Here is a 19,465-nt window from a genome sequence, read left to right on the forward strand (position 1 = left end):
CCCATTCCTCCTCTCCCTTCCACCGCAGACCCTTAAACACGTGGTTCACCTGAAACTCTTCCTACGGACATTCACTTTTTTAGCCACACTCTGAACTTGTTACTGTCTCCTCCTGGACTTGCCAGATGCTTTTAATAGAGTTGATGACATTTCTTGTTGATAAACCTTCTCTTCCCAGCACCTCTCTCCTGTTTTCCTCTTATGACACTCCAGCACAGTTTCTCCAGGGAATACTTGCTGTGAAATTCTCCAAGTTCCCATGGAGGGTCCTATACCCATCCACTCTGTAATCTTCTTTCTTTACATTAACTTCATCCAGCAAGCAAACTAGCAAAAAAAGATCCCCTGTCATTCATATGCTGATGAGTCTTGATCTACTTCTCTGTGAGACATTTTTCATATTCTGGTCAGTCTAAACTGACTGCTTTCAGGATATCCCTACAAGCTTTATGGGGATAAGGAGATTTCTCAACACTCTCCCTTCAAAAGGCAAAGAAAATCCTTTTTTTTCAGTCAAAATGGACAGCCAGAATATCAGACCTGCCAACTTGGACTACAACGCAAGTGTCATCTTTGACTCTTGCTTCTCATCCAGGATAAACCCAAAATCTCAGAGATTCTCTAGACATAATCTTTCTAATAAACAGGTTTTTTAGCCCATCTGTAATGCAGAAGTTCCTTTCCCAGCTCTGATATTAAGTATTGATTATTTCCAAGTTCATCTTCCTGACCTTAAGAATCAAGCTCCTCTCATATCTCAATGAAACTTCTGCTGCAAAGAGGATCTCTAACTCCTTTCTTTGATCATTTCACCCAACTCTTCATTTTGCTTCAACAGCTCCCTTGTTACCTGTCACATCAAAGATATGCTAACAATCTTCACTTCCAATACACCACAAACTTTTTATTCCAATCTTTCAGGTTATCTCTAACTCATCATGAAGATTCTGGCCTTAGTTTCAATGTCCTTCACCTACCCCTATTTATAAAAACATTTCCACAACTATTTTAAAATTCTTCATTTAATTTAGTTCAATTTAATTTTTTTTTAATTTTCAAAATGCTAATTTCTAAGATCATGGAATGAGGACACTATTTGTGTCACATAACAATATTTATCATAGATCCTTTTTACTCCACAGATACCGCTGTAATTTCTTGCACACTGCAAATTCTTTAGGGACACAAATTCATACAGCATCCAGTAAAACAACACCTCTGTTCATAACAAGCCAGTCAAGTACAGCAAGCACAAGCACACCAGTTATAATAGCACCAGGAAATGTAATTATTAGCATAAGACTCCACTCCCTTTCCAAAACAGCTCTTAAAGCCTTGCTAGTTTTTTGGTGTTTTCCACCCTCCAAGGTCCCAAGGTAATGAAGTGACACCTGGCACTGGGAGCTGACGACACTCGGCGCTGTTCCTCTGGCACAGAACACTCCTTGCCTCAGGAAAAGACAATCTCCTTGCACAGTGACCACACTGTCTCATGTTATAACCTTTATTAATCAGCTCTAACTGCTTGTCCTTGATGAACGAGGCTCCCAAACATTCCTCCCCTCGCACTTGCAGGGCGCTCCCTCGAGCCTCTAGTTTGGATTTTCTAGGAACTCAACCCTTTGAACTGTGAAGGATCAGACATGACACTCAGAGGTGTTTCCTACACAGGGGCCAGAGCCCCAGCACCCTCACACCAACACTGGGGGCTGCCTGCCTGGCTCAGAACTGGAGAAGAACACAGCACCAGTCCTAAAATGCCTTCCTTGGGATTAATCTTAAACCCACGCAAATCTCATCTGAGCTCTTCTCTCCTACAGAGCACTAAACTGCATGCTGCCAGCAATTAGTAAAGGCTTAAATTGATTTTTTAATTAGTTTGAAAATAAAAATAAGTCTTGGGTAAATATAATTTTATTTCATGGGCTCAAAGTTGCTAAAAACCTCCTGTGAAAAGATGCCAAGCAGGTGTAAATTATTATCAGCAATTATTACTCATCCCTTCCAAGGATAATGACCTTCTTCTGTGACCTCTGGGACAGCAAACAAAATGGATCAGTGATTTTCTCAATCCAGCACAACAGGTCTAGAAGTGCATTTTAGGGGGGAGATGATTGTGCAGAGTCCTGTACTCCCAAGTCAGTCCCTGTGCTTAGAAACTTGGAAAAAGTCAACCTGTACCTATGGTGTGTACACACTGGTGTTGTAAGTTCAAAATTTTAATACTGAATATTACAGTATGTATTTTCTAATCCTCAAAGCCAAGCTTCCCCAAAACAGTCAGCTAAGCAAGTCACTAAATTTATAAGAAAAAGTAAAACTGGAAGATGGTAAATAGCTTTTTTATTGCCATTACTTTTTCTGATTTTTGTAAGGCAAACATTTTCCTCAGGTACCTGCGCTGTTTCTGCCAGTGCCTTACAATGGCAAACGCTGATATAGTGATGAAATGCAACTGCGGGACTCTATTTTAAAATTAATCATCCATAATTAATTAGTAATATCTCCTTTCTTGCAAATTATACCTAAATTGCAGAAAATTATCCTTGCTGAGAACAATAAAGTCATGTACAGCTTTGCAGTATTTCAGAGAAACTTTTCGCATATATTTATGTATTATAATGACCACAGATATGTCAAAGCATTCAATTCCACTTTGCATTATACTAAAAACACTAAAATGGGAACTTTATTCTTAAATTGCACAGTATTCAAGAGGTCATCCAAACATCCTGGAGTGAAATAATTTGGAAAACAAATTATTAAAAGGAGTAGCTGGAGAAAGAGTTATTTTTTGATAGCCTTGTTTTTTTTATAGTGCCCAGTAGATTTTTCCTGTCTCAGCTCTTACAAAAGCCAGCACTGAGTGCTTTAGAGGACATACTAAAGAAAGTGGGTTGACTGTCCCAGTACAACACATCTGTTTCTAAATCATTACTAGTTCCTGTTCCTTCCAAAAACCCCAAACATAAATGCAGCCTCTTCTGACAGATAGAATTTTCCCTATCTTGAGGTTAAAGCTCTTCAGAGTTCTAGATCAGCAAATAAAAAAGTAACAAAAAATGTTGAAAAAATGGTTTGTTAAAAAAATTTGTGAAGCCCACAACACAAATGAATGTTAATTCAAGACTTATTTAACAATTTTTCATCTAGATGTTTGGCACAGTTTTCTTTGGACTTGACATCCTTACATGTGGACAGCAGCAAAATTTTGAAATGACTCATATTCTGGCAGCTAAACACCTGCAATGAAATGAGGACCCAAAAGTGCACTGAGGACGAAGCATTTGGAGCAGGAGGAAAGCCTGGTTCCTGTACATACAGATTTAATGACATTTAAAAATTCATGATCCTCTATGTATATGCACCCAGTCATCAGATTCAGAATATGAGCAGAGAAATCAGGTTCTTTCACAGCAGACATCATTGCTGACACAGAGAAACTTGGTAAAACTGCCAGTAAAGCAGTATTTAGACTCAAAAGGGCTTTGTACTTCCAGCCAGTGCATCCAATTTCCGTATTTTTTTGCTCAATTGACCTCACAAAACTGCTATCAGTTATTGTTAGATATACAAAACTGGATGCAAGCCTCCTGCCTCTCATGATTTCGACATTCAGGTTCAAACTCTCATGCAATATTCTAGTAGAGTAAAAAAATAAAAAAATTTAAATTGTCACTTCTACCTGCAGTAGTAAAAAGAATGCCATTTAAATGAAGCTATGTAAGCAATTCATAAAGTCATTTGTTCAATAATTTTTCCCTCTCTTCACAGTGTCTACAAATCCATGTAATTGAGTGTTCCAAACACATTTGATTGGGATCCCTGAGAGAATAATCCCATCCCTTGGATTAGCCATTGTGAAGAAAAATGTAGGAGGGTTTGTGTTTTGGGAGGTTTTTTGGCCCAGTGGAAAGAAACTTGCTTCAAAGCCAATTTATCCCAGAATGGGAGGGCTTTGTTTACACTTAAGTTTAGCAATTCAATGAGGTTTGCTTGGGCTTTAATTATAATTATTATTCTCTTTAAACACAAAGAGTCTTAGCATATCGAAAATGTCAACAATAGCAGACAAGATTTTAGCTCTAAGGAAGAAATAGAATACCAGGGGAGGATGTAGAAGAAATAAGGTGGGTATAATTTAACTTGAACTATTGAAAGAAGAATGTATTATTTCTACAGTTCCGTTACCAGCACTCACAAATCACTAGCAGCTCTTTAAATATAGAAACTGCCTTCTAAAATAGAGAAGGCGTAATATTTTTTCCCAAAATTATTCAACAATATTTTAGATGTTTATATACTGCATATAAAACAGAGATATGGACTAATATGTTGGGTGTTTGTAACATAAATAGAAAAAAGAGAGAGAGAGAGAGAGAGAGAGAGAGATGAAGTGCTAAGTGCCAGAAAATTAATATTGAACTTTTTTCCTGTTAAATTTGGAGAAGTGAATGTTCCTGGAAAACTATTTCATACAATTGCTTGTGGGTGCAAATTGTTCAAGATGCCATAAATACTTCATTCAGTTCCAGTCAAGTAATAGCATGCCACCAGCTGCAGAAGGGAAGAGAAGGCTGGAGCACGGTTCTCTAACAGGTGCCAACTGAGAGTGCTCTGGGAAGAAGGAGATCAGCATCTTCAGTGGCCAGGATTGAAGGAAGGCCACAAATCACTGTGAAATGACCCCAAAAACACAAAAAGCAGGATAGCTATAAAGAATCAGTCAAAACACTTAGCAGGAACTAGGGTGAAAGAAAAACAGAGAAGACTTTGCTTTCCAATGAGGACACTGAGGTGATGATATAAACAGGGCAGAGATAAATTACAGCTGTTTAACACAGTGTTATACTGGATATTTTTAGCTTCAGCTCAAATTGGAATTGCTGTGATTCACGTAACCCAGCCGCATTGATAAAGCAGTTCTGTATTAATTTTTAAAAATTCATCTGCTCTCTTTTATTATAGTCTTCTTTTTTAAAAAAAACTTGCTTACTATCCTAGGCATGCAGAGAGTTCTGCTTTAGGCTGCTGTGCTGCAGGGATATGCATACAACCTTCCTGCAGCCAGCTCACAGGCAAGGCAAGCTCACAAAGAACTACAGCATCTTCAGAGATCCATCTCAACAAAAACATTTTTCACTCCAGTGAAGCTGCCAAAAAATACAAGTATTGCTGAGTTAAAGGTTTTGTAAAGTTGATAATGCCTTCTATATTCAAGTCAATAACTACATGCAACTGGGTTACATCCTCCATTTCACTGGTGTTCAAAAGCAAAGTTGTATATAAATACTGCAAAGGAAGAGTCAAGCCTATGAAGCAATTGATATCACCTACATTTATAAAGACAAATCCTATTAAAATACATATCCCAAATAAACCGTGTGTTCTCAAAGAATTAAGAGGCCAAACCCTCCACAGAGGTCAGGAACTGTGGCACACCTGCCACAGGAACCTTGAGAAGTGCTGAACTACAAGATCTTCTTCTCCTCTTCAGATAGGCTGTATATAAAAAAGTACAAAGTCTGAACTTATTCACACAACAAATGTTTCCTGGCAGATCTTCAGAAGGGCTCCTGGGTCACCTAGAACATCCTGCACACCAGTTCAGGACAAAGTGCTAGCCTGATTTACCAGAGTGTTTTATCTAGTGAACTCTTGAACGCCCTGCAGAACGATGCCCCCCTGAACTCTCCTGCCCAGCACTCCCATTGTCCCACTGGCTTCCCTGTTAGAAAGCATTCCCTGTTTAGCTACGGGTCATTGCTTCCTGTTAGACATCCCATGATCACCTTAAGTAATTCCTCCTCCTCCTCCTCCGCTCATGTTTCCTCTGGAGTGCCCTGCAGCTCTGCTCCCTCAGGCAGGCTGTGTATAGCGAGTTCCTGAGCCTCTCCTCAGAGGGCATGCTCTCCCATCCTTTCAGCATTTTTGTCACCTCTTTGAACTTTTTTCCATTTATTCATTTCACTGTACAGCCCTAATGATAAAAGCAATCCATACAAATAATACTTCTACTTGCAATTGAAAAAACATATCCATTGCTAAGAGGCAGGTGAATCCTCAGCGTCTCAAGGAGGGAGCCTTCAGAGTCTCAGATTCCTGTGTCTGGGCCAAAGAAACTCACAGAAAAGGTCAAAGTGCTAAGTCTTCCCATTTCTGAATTATTAGTTTTTCTTATCTCCTTACAATAGGATCACACATTTTTCAAAATATAAAATTGTTTTCCTGGCAAACATACACCTGTTACAATTGAGACAAATATATCTGGGATTTCTGCAGATGGAGAAAGGAACATTTTTCTCAACTGTTTAAGGAGGAAGACTCTTTAGGTGTGCATCAGTCCCTAAATGCCCTTTTAATGCATAGCCTAAGATAGTTGACATTTTATAAATTAGTTTACCATCCCTGTTCTAAACAAAGGCTGATTCCAGGTTTATAGCAATACCATTGAAAAAATATTTTTTCCTTTTCCTCTGTGTTCTTACAGTCAAAACTATTTCATAGCAAAATACTAAATCTTGAAAACTTATGAAAGGTCAAAAATTTCTACTACAGTAATTTTGACATATGACAGAACCAGGCACTGAGATGTTAAGACAGTTAAATGAGAACCATCCCTAAATAAAAATTAGTGAAATTTAATTATTTCACAATTCAAAATTTTTTCACACATGAGATAGCAGAGTCCCCTAACTTTGTACATCCAAAATCAGATGAGAGCTCTCTGGCCCACCCAAGAGATGATGAGGCTGAAACCCAGATCTGTATTTTTAGGAAGAAAAATATATCACTTGCAGTTTCAAACAAGGCAAAATAGATCTTGTACCAGCTTCCAATGGCTGATATCTATGACTTGTGCTAAGAAAAATCTGTTAAATCTGTTTATTTCAGGTTTCATAACCCAAACACCATTTTTATTTTTCTTCTGCATTTCACCAGAGGGTTGGTGTTCAACACCTGGTTTTCATGAAGATAAACGTATCTTTATGCTTATTATTAGCCAGCATTAGTCAACACATTTTAACAAAAATCTGGTTGAAATTTGTCAGACATTTTTTCCCCACTACAAAACATCAACTCAGCAAAGCTAAAAATCTTAATAAGGAACCTCTTTTTCACATTAAATTTTCCATTTCCAGATTTAAAACATCTTTGTTCTCCAATTTCTTTTTCTAACTGGAGTTAAAGAAAAGAGAAAAAAAATACGTGCAAAATCTAAAAATATCCTTACATTTTCTTCTAGCATTGCTACTTAGATTTTTTTCAGAGGGCTTTTTTCCTCCCAAAACTGAATAAAAGCCTTAAACAATTTCCAAGGTGTAGAGGGAGATTTATAACAACAGCAGTCAGTATAGAGCAATATGGTACCTATAGTAAAAAATACCTACTGTGGAATTGAATAAGTTCCTTCAAGCTATTGAAGGAATTTACTGCCACACACTGTGAATGATGCATTTCAGTGAAATACATAAAAATGCATATTTCATTTAAGCTGCAGGTTGTTATTCTAGACTCCCTGAAAATGTGCTGTAGATAATTAGTTGCACTTATTGACTGAGATACTGAAGAACTGCAGTCATTGTAACTCTCCACAAAATATAAGTTCAGCCTCTGTCAGAGAAAGATTCTCCTCTACACCTCATATCTTCAAGCCTTTTGAGAATTCCTTTCCAAGATTTAAATTTTCTCTTATAAAGCTTTTCTGAATCAATCAATATTCCATACAGGAAGATTGCTAAATAAATTACTCTTCATTTCTGCCCACTGTTAAACTCCTGCAGGGAGATGGAAATATATCAGGCTCATTAGTCTTAATGCCTATAATACACAGTGCTTTAAGGTGAAGTGAGTAGTGAAAGAGTTTAATACAGTTTAATACTGGCCCCTACCCTGGAGACACCCCAGGTTTCTGACAGGACACCCACCTGGCTCACCAAACAACCCCAGAGCTCTGTGTCCCCCCTGGGACATCCAGCTGGGGTCTCAGTAAACTATTTTCTTTTAACCTGGTGTGGATCCTTTGTTAGGACTCCCTGGCAATTTGCATTTCTGCTGGAGGCCTCCTATGAAAACAGCTGACTGAGCTGTGGAGAGCTGCACGCACTCGGAGGGCAGCTAACTCCCTCATTCTTCCACTGCAAATACCTGTGTGTGCACAAACCTGAGGAGAATTCATCCCTGTGCCTAGTCTTTTCCAAACTACCTACTTGCCTCATTTATTTAGGATAAAATTTACCTTGCTGTTTAAAAAAAAATCACTGATGAACACAAATGTGGATAATTTACTAAGGCGGTTATGGTATAAAAACCCCTTATGAGCTAATTTGAGTTGATTTGTTTTAATTTAACAAGCTTTGATGGAGAAAAACTGGTAATTGGAAACATGTCCCATCCACATTTTAATTTCTTGGTTCAGTCATATCCCTGGCTAGTTAAAAAAAATTCAAACCCCTACTTTATTGCCAAAATGTTAGCTAATGAATACACAAACTTAAACTGGGGCTCAAATTCTCATTCTCAACCCTGACATAGAAAGCACTGTAAAATAATTCATTATTTAATATTAAGAAAGCTGGATAAAACTCATTAATGCTAAAAGTTAGCCCACAGCACATTAATTAAAAGTTTGCCCAACAGCTGCCTCCCTGTCCTAATTAGCATCGCTGATTTCAAGAAGCCACTAAGAAAATAAGACAAACATATAATTCCTACTTTATATTTCATAAAAAACTCTGTAATTCAACTTTCAACCATCAGTGTTGTGCCCCTTCAATATAAATTTGGAGATCTCCACAGCAAAGACAGCCACCTCAGGCACATTATATTTAATTTCTAATAGATCATTGCAGATTTTCTGGTCACTTGTTAACAGTGGTTGAAATCCAGGACAAAAGTATTGATACAGAAGACAAGAAGACAAAAATAACTGCCCCCCCACAGAGGAGTATATTATATTATATAGTATCTGGCCCATGTTGCCTCATTTGCATTAACCCCAAAGCAAGCATTCCATGGAGCATGAGACATTTCAATTCCCTGGCACTTGGGGCTGACAATCTTATTTGACATTAAACAACCAGCACTGTCAAAAGGGCAAAACATGGGTCATAATCATGTTTCTGAAGTGCTGAAGATAAAAAATCTGTGCACGTACCTCATTAATGAAAGTCTGGGCTCCCCGTGGGCTCAGGAGCAGGATGGCCCTTCGCAGCGTGTCCCGGTAGCGGTTCAGCTCTTCCGTTTTCATGGTGGTAAAAAGGTTGGAAAACACTCTGCTGATGTTCCTGTCCACTTTTTGTAATGACACATCAAGTCCCAGCCTGGAGGCCTGATCGAGAAATCCCTGCAGTCCACGTATATCTGTAACACAGGAAGAGAGGGTGGGGAAATAAGTTAAATAAATAAGAGAAAAGAAAAAAAAGCCATGAACCTCCTTCCAGTTATTCAAGAAGCACTAATTATATGGAAAAGGCTTTTTTTAACTTTTTTTCCTGTAATGCTCTCTGAAGAAGAGTATTCCACACAGCCATTTTTCATCATGAGTGCCAACAGGGAAACTCCATCAACTGCCTTTCCCTGCAGTCTGAGAACAGCTCCTAGGAAGAGCCAGTTCATGCATTTGGGTGGCTCTGCAAGCCTCCCCAGAGGCTCAAGGCTATGGGGTTTAACACTGCCCAAACAAAGTCCCACCCCAGCAGCACCACAGGTCAAATGCAGAAATCTAGGAGCAGATAAATAAATATGGGATAAATCACTCACACCTAAATTCTCACTTCCTATAACCTCACACAGCTGCTTTTCCCAAGGAAAAAATACAAGATCCAGAACACACAGCCTTCCTTTTGACTTGCCCTTCTCTCCTGTCCTGGAAATAACCTGCCTAACCAGAGGTTTACCATTTATCCATAAACTCATAAAAGAAGCACAAAGCCCCAGTGTAAATACAATATATTTTAGTGTTTAAAACCAAAACAAATTGGTTCAAAGAAGAGAAATCATGCAAACAAGTTCTTTTAAAACATTGTCCTTTGAGCTCTATGCCTCAAAGTCAGGATGATTTGAAAAAATATATTTTTATTAACCACATTTCTGGGCATTAACATGAAGGAATACATTTCATACGATCATGCTGAAATCTTCTAGTTCAAACTGTACTCAATCTTCATTCATACTCTCAGCATTTGTCTGTAATAAATGTCTGAGGTTTTATTTTGTAGTGAAATTTAGAACAAGAAAAATGTCAAAGCTTATATTGAACCAGGTTGCTCTCAAAATTAGCAGTGACTCGATCACAGCTGTACCATGTCCTTAGAAACCCTTAATTTTATGGGAAAAAATGTCTAATTTGTCATGAATAAGAAAGTATTAAAGCCTCTCACATTCATTTCTCACATTTTTGTCATTAAATTTCAGCTTGTGGGTGAAGCTGAATGGTGGAAATTAGAGCACATTTACTGAACCCAAAGTGAAACCTCCTCTTCAGAAAATGTCACAGTAGCTAACAATCTCTACAACCTACATTGTACCAGCTGTTGGATAGTTTGGGGTTTTTTAAAAGCTGAAGTAACTACGTTTTGACACTGCTCAAGTCAGAGGATGGAAGCCAGTCCAGCTGAAGCCAACAGCACTCCCTGCTGCCACACCTGAGTGGGCTCTTAGACCACCCCTAAACATGGTCTTTGATAGCCACAAAATACACACATGAAGTCCTTTCCATCCCCCTTAAAAAGTGGCCCATGAAACCCAATAAAAGCAACATCCTGTGAGGATGCACCAGTTTAGCTCATGTACAAGTGCAATATATTAGGGTCCACCAGCAAATGTCAGATCCAAGACAAAAACAAGCTGCCTTGAGTAGCTTCACACCTGTAACTAAACATGAGAATACTTGTTAATATGATTAATTTGGCTTCAAAAATCACCTGAATTGCAGAGAAACCTCAGAAATAATAGAAACTAAACTTGGGTTGTGCCAATCACAGTGGACAGAGTTTTTAATCCTGGTTTAGTTGACATGATCATCCAGCCAGCCAGCCACACCACCAGGAAAGGTGCAGTCATAGAGGCTGTGCTGATTTTTAGCTGCTCAGCTCAGACAAGTCTATAGCAGCTTTGTCCCAGTGTCATAAACCTCAGACTTGCTCACCATCCTAAATCCCCAGTCAGGGGGGGAATTGAACCCCAGGATGGGGTTTATTGTTATGCAGGCATCTCTTGAAAGCAACAGAGACCTTCAGCATGTGTATAACTGCTAAATATTGCAGCTGGTCTGAAATAATGACAGTGAAAAATAACTATCATTTACAGGTTAAAGCATTTCACAAAAGTTGTCAAAGTCAGTTTGGATTTTGTGAATTTGCATTCACTAGATAGCATTCACTATTGTGCCTATGCAAACTATGGATATGTGTGGTACAAAACACAAAGACTTTTTTCTTTCAGTGTTGTTTAGTCCTTCAAAATTACTGCAGTGTTTAACAAGCAGTAAGAAAATTCCCTTTCTCATGGTTTAGTAATGACTTGTCTTTTTGTACAAGCCACCAAAGGCAAGCTGTTTACAAAAGATTAACTGTGCTGATATTGCTCTGGGGGGTTTATGCCTCGTGTTTGCAGCTGACTTGATGAACTACCAGTTAGAAATGTTCTTGTAGACAAGTGCAAAATACTTGATGCACTTGGCAAGACTATCTAGACTTGGAAGGGCATTGTATATTCCCTTACAAACCTTTCCCCAGGGAAAATGGACTATTTTCCAATTTGAGAAATGGAAAGGGTTGAGTTTTTCCAGCTAGGTGAAAAAGCAAAATCTGAGATGGATGAGATTGTCCAAGCTCAACTGTGCAAGCACAATCTGTGAGTTTTTCACAGATATAAGTGAATGTGAATTTATTCAGTGTTGGCAATTAGAAAGAACTGTGTGATACCTTTCTGAATGCTGACATGCCTGCTCCTACTTGATACTGGGAAAAAGGAGGAGGCTTTGTGGGAATTCAAAGGTGGAAGTGGAAACTGAAGAGAATTGTTAGAAGAGGTGACTAACAACTTTAGGTTCCTATATAATGGAATCTCTTTTCACAAATAATTATTCACAACAATTACCAAGAGGGCAATCATTTCTTAAAATGTATCAGTACACAAATAGACAAACATGCCCATATGCAGGAGCATCTGTTTATAAGACATAATAAATTAGGCTCAGTCTTATTTTATCTGACATCACACAAGGAAGCGAGTGCCCTCATTTTCTTTTTTTTTCCCTGATTTAGAAGATCACAAGTCCATGCAACATTAAAGAAAAACCGAGCCTTGCTCCACAGCAGCTGAAACTGAAATATTCACAGGTGCAGTAACGAATTTGTTTCCACTTCTCAATCTAGGACTGTTAATCATTCATTTTCTTCAACACTAAAATGAGTTTGATACAGTTCACATAAAATTTGATTAAAAGAAAGGTTCTATAAAGACTTTTTTTCTGTTAAAATATGATTGTTTCCTGTCTCTTGTAGTTTTAACAGTGATTTTCTTATTTAAAAGTTTGGATTCTAATGTTAGAGAGTTGTCCTGGACCATTGCTAATGAAATAACTCCTTGTGCCCATCCATTTCACACTTCGTAGGCAAAGTGTAGTAATCCAAATTCTCAATTCAGTCTAGAACAAAGGACAGACTAGTTTGCTGTAGGTACACAACCTACAGCTACCTCTGCCTTCAGTCTTACAATTACTTGCTTTTCTTAGGTTGTGGCCTACACTTGGCCTTTGAAATCACATAAACATATTTTAATTTTCTAATCCCCTCTCTGGTTTGTGCATGCTCAGCATGAGGCCTTTCAGAGGCAATATTTGAACATTTCCTCTTAGACCACATCAGTTTCTTGAAGAGGATGAAACACTTTAGAAGGAAACTGTGCTAGAGAAAATGCACTTCTCATAAAAGGGATCCATTACACTATAAAATAATTGGGCATATTTACAATATTCTAGTGTCAATCACTATCATGGAATCAGCAGGTTGGAACTGGAACTAGGAAAAAAAAAAAGAAGGAAAAAAGAAAAAAAGAAAGGCAAATTTCTTATGAACTTTGTCCCTCATCTGATAGAGGTGACCAGAGAGAGAAGAGAATCTGTGCCCGAAAGCCTTCTTCCCAATGCTGACAGATAAACCACATGTGTAGGTGTGACAACAGGAGGACAGGACAACTTTAGGGATAACCATTACAAGGAGAGAAGGAAAGTTTTGATACACTGCTGAGATGTGAATTCTGTCTCTGTGACAACAAAACTAATGCTTGCTATAAATAAAGGGCTTTATTGTACTATAAGGAATAATGGAATATATAATTTCCTGCTGGAGGTTAGGTTGGGTACTGTGCTGACTAACTTGAACACAAACATAAAAGAATAGTACTAAACATGGCATTAGCTACCTATAAAGCCTATTGTCACCTACAAAGCACTTCATTTTTATTACATTATTTATAATCTTTTTTTATACAAAAAAGTTCCTAGAGGTTACTGTAGCATTCATCTTCCATGAATTTACAGGATCTGATTCTTGGCCTTGACAAAAGAGCTTGAAGCTATTATTTCTGTGTGAAACAGCTGTGTGGCTGGGCACAGCTGGCCTTTTAGGATGGCTCATTGCAGAAAAGAATTTCCAGGAGGTAAAGAGCACTATATCGTCTTTTCAACACCAGTTCCTAACCCCACTTGACAGAAGCAGAGGCAGCACATGGCTGCACAAAGAAACATTTTACTTTGGGTGAAAAACAGCTGGAAGCAAACTGAAGTCCCAAGCTGGAGCTGAAAGCACAGCTGAAGAAGCAGCAGGATATAATTTCACACCCTGTCATTCTCATCCAAGCAGATTCGGGGAGGACAAGTGTCGTCACCGAGTTCTGTTTTCAAATAAACTACGCAAATCCTTTCCCCGGTGCATTTGTAAAAGGGAAAAATAAATAAGTGTGAAAAACAATGAGATCAGGCAGGAGATGGTGAGGTTTGGAGTTTTCTCATTTGCAGATTGTCGGCTCTACACTTCACACTTTTTTTTTCCCTAGTGTAAGTTTTATTTGAGTGTTGTTTTGATGATACTTAAAGCAGTGAAAAGTGTATCAGAGAGGCTTGGATAGTTTCATTATTCTAGCATTTATACACTTATAAATAATTTTGCCTTTTCCAAGAATCGAGGATGGCTATTCAAGGCATTGTTCTTTATACTTAAATTCCAAGAGGAAAATAGAATACTGCTTCTTCTCTCATTCAAAGATACACTTTATTGTCATTTTGATTCTCTTCAAATTGGACAATTATTTCATTTCTTGGAACAGAATAAAACACACATCTCTAGGATTCATCGATTTGAAAGTTAACACACAAAATGTGTTTCCTAAACCACTTCAGTTTCGTGGGTTTCATTCTTTTTATCTTCCACCGGCTGTTCTCCCTAGTTCTCAAAACTGCCAATTGTTTACATTAGAAATAAGGGATAATATGCCTGGCGTTAGAAAGAGAGACACACATCCTGATGATTAGTCTCCTGCTGCATTGTCAGCTTTCTGAATAAATTATTTTCAATACCATCTTTGTGTCCTTGCTGCAGATAAATAACCTACTTGAAGGATTTGAATATATTCTAGAATCTTAGAAAACTGGAAGTGGATGTACATCAAAAGTAGCTTTTATTATTCAGTCAATAAAAAATATTTTATTTCACCAAATACTAGAAAGTCTACTATAAATGTTTCTGAAAGGGAATTATTTTGTCCCAATAATCTAGAAAAATCAGATTTTGAGTGAGCAAAACTTTCAATCTAAAATGCTCACAGATTAACTACTCAAATAGAGTGATGGGACCAGAAACTATAACATAGTCTGTTACAATAGATATGACTGCATGCATATTAGAACATAAATACTTATTGGGGCCAAGTACAATTGTGAAATTATATTAATACAATATATTTTCTACTTTTTTTCTCTGTTCATACGATGTTGTCCCAAGCTTTATTTCTCACTTCACCTACATCATATTTCCTTAAGTGTCTTTGCCTGCCATATTCCCACACTCGGTGCTAATATAATTTTTTTCAACAAACATCAGAAATCACAATTTCAAACTGTGTCTAATTTAGTTGCATCACTCCTAATTAAGTTTTAGTTCAAGAATTTCTACTAAAAAAAAATTTCCTTGGCTATTTACATGCTTTTAGATATGCCAGAGTTCACAGTAACACCTCTGCAATTATATCCAAATTTCTATGCCTTTTTTTTAATAAAGAAATGAAGTCAGTAACTAAGGAGTCATTATTGTAGCAAGTAGATACAATATCAAGTACAATAAATCCATTAATTAGATTGGATACTTTTTATTATTCAGCTAAGAAAAGTCAGACCAAATGAGACCGGACAAGAAGTTCTGCTGCGCCCCGCGACCTGTCTCTGATACACAGAGTGTAAACCAGGAGGAAGAGTGGATATTTCCCTTGAATATTCTCCCAAAAATTCAGTTTGCAGTGCAAGGAATTCCTCAGGCAGGTGTGGTTTCTCTGTATTTCTGTGCACTAATGGTCCATGTAACCCTCCAAAGCTTTCTCCTCCATACAACAGCTCAGCTTCCTTTAAGCAAATGCAAACTGAGCATCCAGATCAGCTGACAACCAGCATAAAAACTTGGGAATTTCAGAATCCCACTGGATCTCCTATTTCCCAATTTTACCTTTCTCTCCTGGACAGTCCTACTAACAGGGATCAAACAAAAAGCAACATACTAGCACCTGCACTGCCTGACCAAACAGATCTACAAGCTGCATAGTTCCTTCTCTAAGACACGAGAGAAAAGCAAGAAATGAGACATTTCAGGGGGGAAAAATCGCAGCAGGCTATCAGAAATTTAAACTTTGAAAAACGCATAGAATATTGATTCTCCATTTAAGTCAAGATCACAGACTGACATTTGACCACTTCTCCATAGAAACAGAAAGTCCTACCATGTATGTTTTGATCCAAGCATCAGGATTAACCAGATGCAAACTTCTACTCTGAACTCCTTGTAATATCAAAGGTTGAAATTTCTATAATGGCTGCAGAAATTTTCGATACTGCCCACATCAATATTATTTTCAGACCTTCAAAAATAAAAACTACTTTGAATAGAGTGAAATCACAGGTTATTTTCACTCCCAAACAGATGGAAAAGGCATAGAATGCACCAGAAAGCCAGATGTGTTGCATGCATAAACAGATGCTTCCAGACTCATCATAAAAGGTTAAAAATATGTAATTTACTCTGCACAACTGATGTTTCACACCTGAAACAGCTGATCCAATCTGAAGATAACTGGAGTTTCTCAGGAGGCCCAGAAGCACAAAGGCCTTTTAAAGGCTACAACAGCCCTTTCACATTTAGCATGAAAGGTCACCTGCAGGTCTCCCCTGCTGGATTTTAACACTTAGCATTCAAAAGCACAAGGGAAAGCACCTCAGGAAAGTCATTACTGTTGGAAAAAATGTGGACATATGCTACAACTGATGTAAAAAGGGAATTCACTGAAGAATCAGAATTTCTATTCAAATCATACATTTGATTCTTCCAAGTGCAATAACTGCCAACTGTTTGCCCAATGGTAAACCACTGAAATAAGCTATAATAGCTTCTCACATCACTACTACTGTTTAAAATACCTTTCAAAACACTACCCAGTGCAACTACTGTATCTTCTTGTGAGACCAAAAATAGCTGCATTGGCAGAAAGTATGCTTTTGCTGATGTATAGCCTCAGTTGAAATGAAATATTTTTCAAAAAAAAACTAATTTTAATCATTGCATTAAATTTCTGAGTTTAATATTTGCTATGACTGAGTACCAGAGAGCTAAACACTGATCTACCAGTACCTTAAGAAAGCACCTCTTATTTCTCTTGAAGGGCTGAGATGGAGCTTTCTGAAGCCATATCATTTTACATGAGTACCTGAATTAATAGTACCCATTTAAGATGTTAGGAATGTAAGCCTGTCAGCTTTCACAAAAATGCAGCTGTTACTGTATGGTAACTTTGGTTATTGTATTTGACATTTGAAGAACACCCTTCAGAAATAAGACCAGTAACCCTGAACTAGGGAAAAGCAAATGCAAGTAAAAGCATCCCAAAATAAACAAAATGTACCAAGGTCATACCTGAAACAGAGAGACAAAGGTTCTCTCTTCTCATTAGGAGAAAATCAGAAGTCACCTGAGGATCTGAGAGATTCATTCTGTGTGTGCATAGCTAAGCGTCCAGCAGAGAAGTCAGAAGCCCATCCCTTTGGATTTAATGGATTGCAGGGTGAGTATGTCTCTTGTTTGAGTCAGCTTTAAATACTGCACGTTCTGATCTCAAGAGAAACAGCAGTGAAATTGCTGCAGATAAAGAAATGAACTTGTCCCTTGAGGAAAGGCTACTGGCAGAAGACCTTATTCTTTCACACGTGTGACAGTAATTATTGTGTGTGTTCATACAACACCTCTCAGCTAATGATCCCAATGTACTCTATAAACACCTGGAAGTATGAAAAAGTACAAATACATGTCACAGGAGCTAGCTGCCCTTGTCTACTTAACTCCAAGTCAGCAAATAATAATTCAACTTTTTATTGGTATGGCCTTGCTTTGAATATTGTTGGCAGTTTTGTCCAAAATATAAAGCTATTAGAGAATGTCCAAGGGAGGCCACGAGGATGGGAAAGGGCCTTGAGAGGAAAAAAGCTGTGTGAGGAGAGGCCGAGGTGCCTTGGTCAGTTCAGCTGGAGAGGAGGAACTGAGGGGAGACCTCGCTGCAGTCACAGCTTCCTCCTGAGGGAAGAGGAGGGGCAGGCACCGATCTCTGCTCTGTGCTGGCACTGACAGGAGCCAAGGGAACGGCCTGGAGCTGTGTCAGGGCAGGTTGGGGTTGGATATCAGGAAAAAGTTCTTCATCCAGAGTGTGGTTGGGCAGTGGAACAGCTCCCCAGGACAGTGGTCAGAGCCCCAAGGCTGACAGAGCTCAAGCAGCATGTGGACAATCCTCTCAGGCACAAGATGGGACTCTTGGAGATGATGCTGGGCAGGGCCAGGACTTGATGATCCTTGTGGGTCCCTTTCAACTCAGCTTATTCTGTAATTCTGTGCTTGGAGAAACTTTGTCTCATTTTTGTGGGTTCAAGTTAAAAATTGTGTGTTTGGGCACACAAAGAGCAGAGAGGCCGTCAGAGCTGACAGCTCTAATGCTGTTGGCACCCTCCAGGGATGGAGTCCGAGAAACATTCTCTGTAAGGCTTTTTATTTCTCTACCAGTCTCAGACTTGCTATAACGAACTCTTTAATGCTGTTAATTTTGTACTATCTCAAATTTCCTGCGCTGCCTCTTGGGCAGGTGCCTCAGTTGGATTCCAATGTTCACTTTGCAGAGCATTCAGCACCGGGTGGCTCTGGGGCACTGAGCCTGGTCCCCAGGAGCCCTCCCTGCCTGGGTGGCAGCAGTTATGGCTCAGGCTCTGTCACCACAGCACAGGCAGCAGATGGACACCGGCTCACCGGGAGCTGCACAGAGCTCCCTGCCCTGCCAAGCCCATCCTCAACCTGGCCAACATTTGCTCACGTGCTGCCAAGGCAAGGACAACCGTGGGCATATTTTTAGCTCAGAAACAGGGAAGATGGACCCTTTGGACAATCTCTGTTTCATTTACATGATGTCCATCAGGCTGTAATTGAGTAGGGTAATATTGTTAGTTTGATTTCCTTGGATACATGTTTGACTCACAAAGAGCATTTTTATACAGACATTGAATTTGGAAACTGAGAAAAAAATACGCATCCTTCTTTAATTTCCTACTTTTTAAAAAGCCCATTTTTGCAATATAGCTTCCATAAAACTGCAGAAAAATGCAAAGGGATAAAAAAAAACAATTGTGGACTCCTCTTTTCTCCAGAGTTTTCTGACAAAAGCAAGATGAGAAGGATCCCTACTGAGATAACAAATCTCTTGGCAGAAGAAAGAGGGAGTTGAAAATAAAAACTAAGTTCATGTCACATATAATGACCACCAATTACTCCCTCTTATAGGAATCTGCCAGTAACAAACAAATGGAAAAAATCAATTGCCAATTATTCATTTGCATTATGACAACTGCTGTAGTTACTGTAGTACAATGGCAAATACAAGCACTCCATTCTCTAACAACAGAACTGTGAACCCAGAGTGGAGGGAAAAAAACACATTACCAACATGCTAGAGAAAAAAAAAAAACATAGATCATCTTGGTTTTGTTCATCAGCTAAAACCTCCTCAGGCATCCCTCTCTTAGCTCCATGCTTTAGGAACAAAAAGAGTAACGATTACTGAAAAGACAACTGGTCACTCTGAGGTGGAACACTGCAGCAGGATTACTGTCAGAAGGCTCTCCACTCCTCAGATTGCAAACAAAATAAGCACATTTTTACAAACTGAA

General features: G+C 38.6%; 1 protein-coding gene across 4 annotated transcripts in view; it reads right to left on the minus strand.

Annotated features, from left to right (window-relative positions):
* Positions 1 to 19,465, minus strand: part of GRID1 (glutamate ionotropic receptor delta type subunit 1) — a 486,950-nt gene that overhangs the window by 211,808 nt on the left and 255,677 nt on the right. For all 4 annotated transcript variants that reach the window (XM_031505170.2, XM_077784530.1, XM_077784531.1 and 1 more), the window contains exon 4: positions 9,158 to 9,363. In XM_031505170.2, the coding sequence (XP_031361030.2) occupies positions 9,158 to 9,363 (206 nt within the window). The remainder of the gene's footprint in view (positions 1 to 9,157; positions 9,364 to 19,465) is intronic.

The sequence above is a fragment of the Lonchura striata genome, chromosome 7 (assembly GCF_046129695.1).
Source record: "Lonchura striata isolate bLonStr1 chromosome 7, bLonStr1.mat, whole genome shotgun sequence".
In the NCBI taxonomy this organism is placed as follows: domain Eukaryota; kingdom Metazoa; phylum Chordata; class Aves; order Passeriformes; family Estrildidae; genus Lonchura; species Lonchura striata.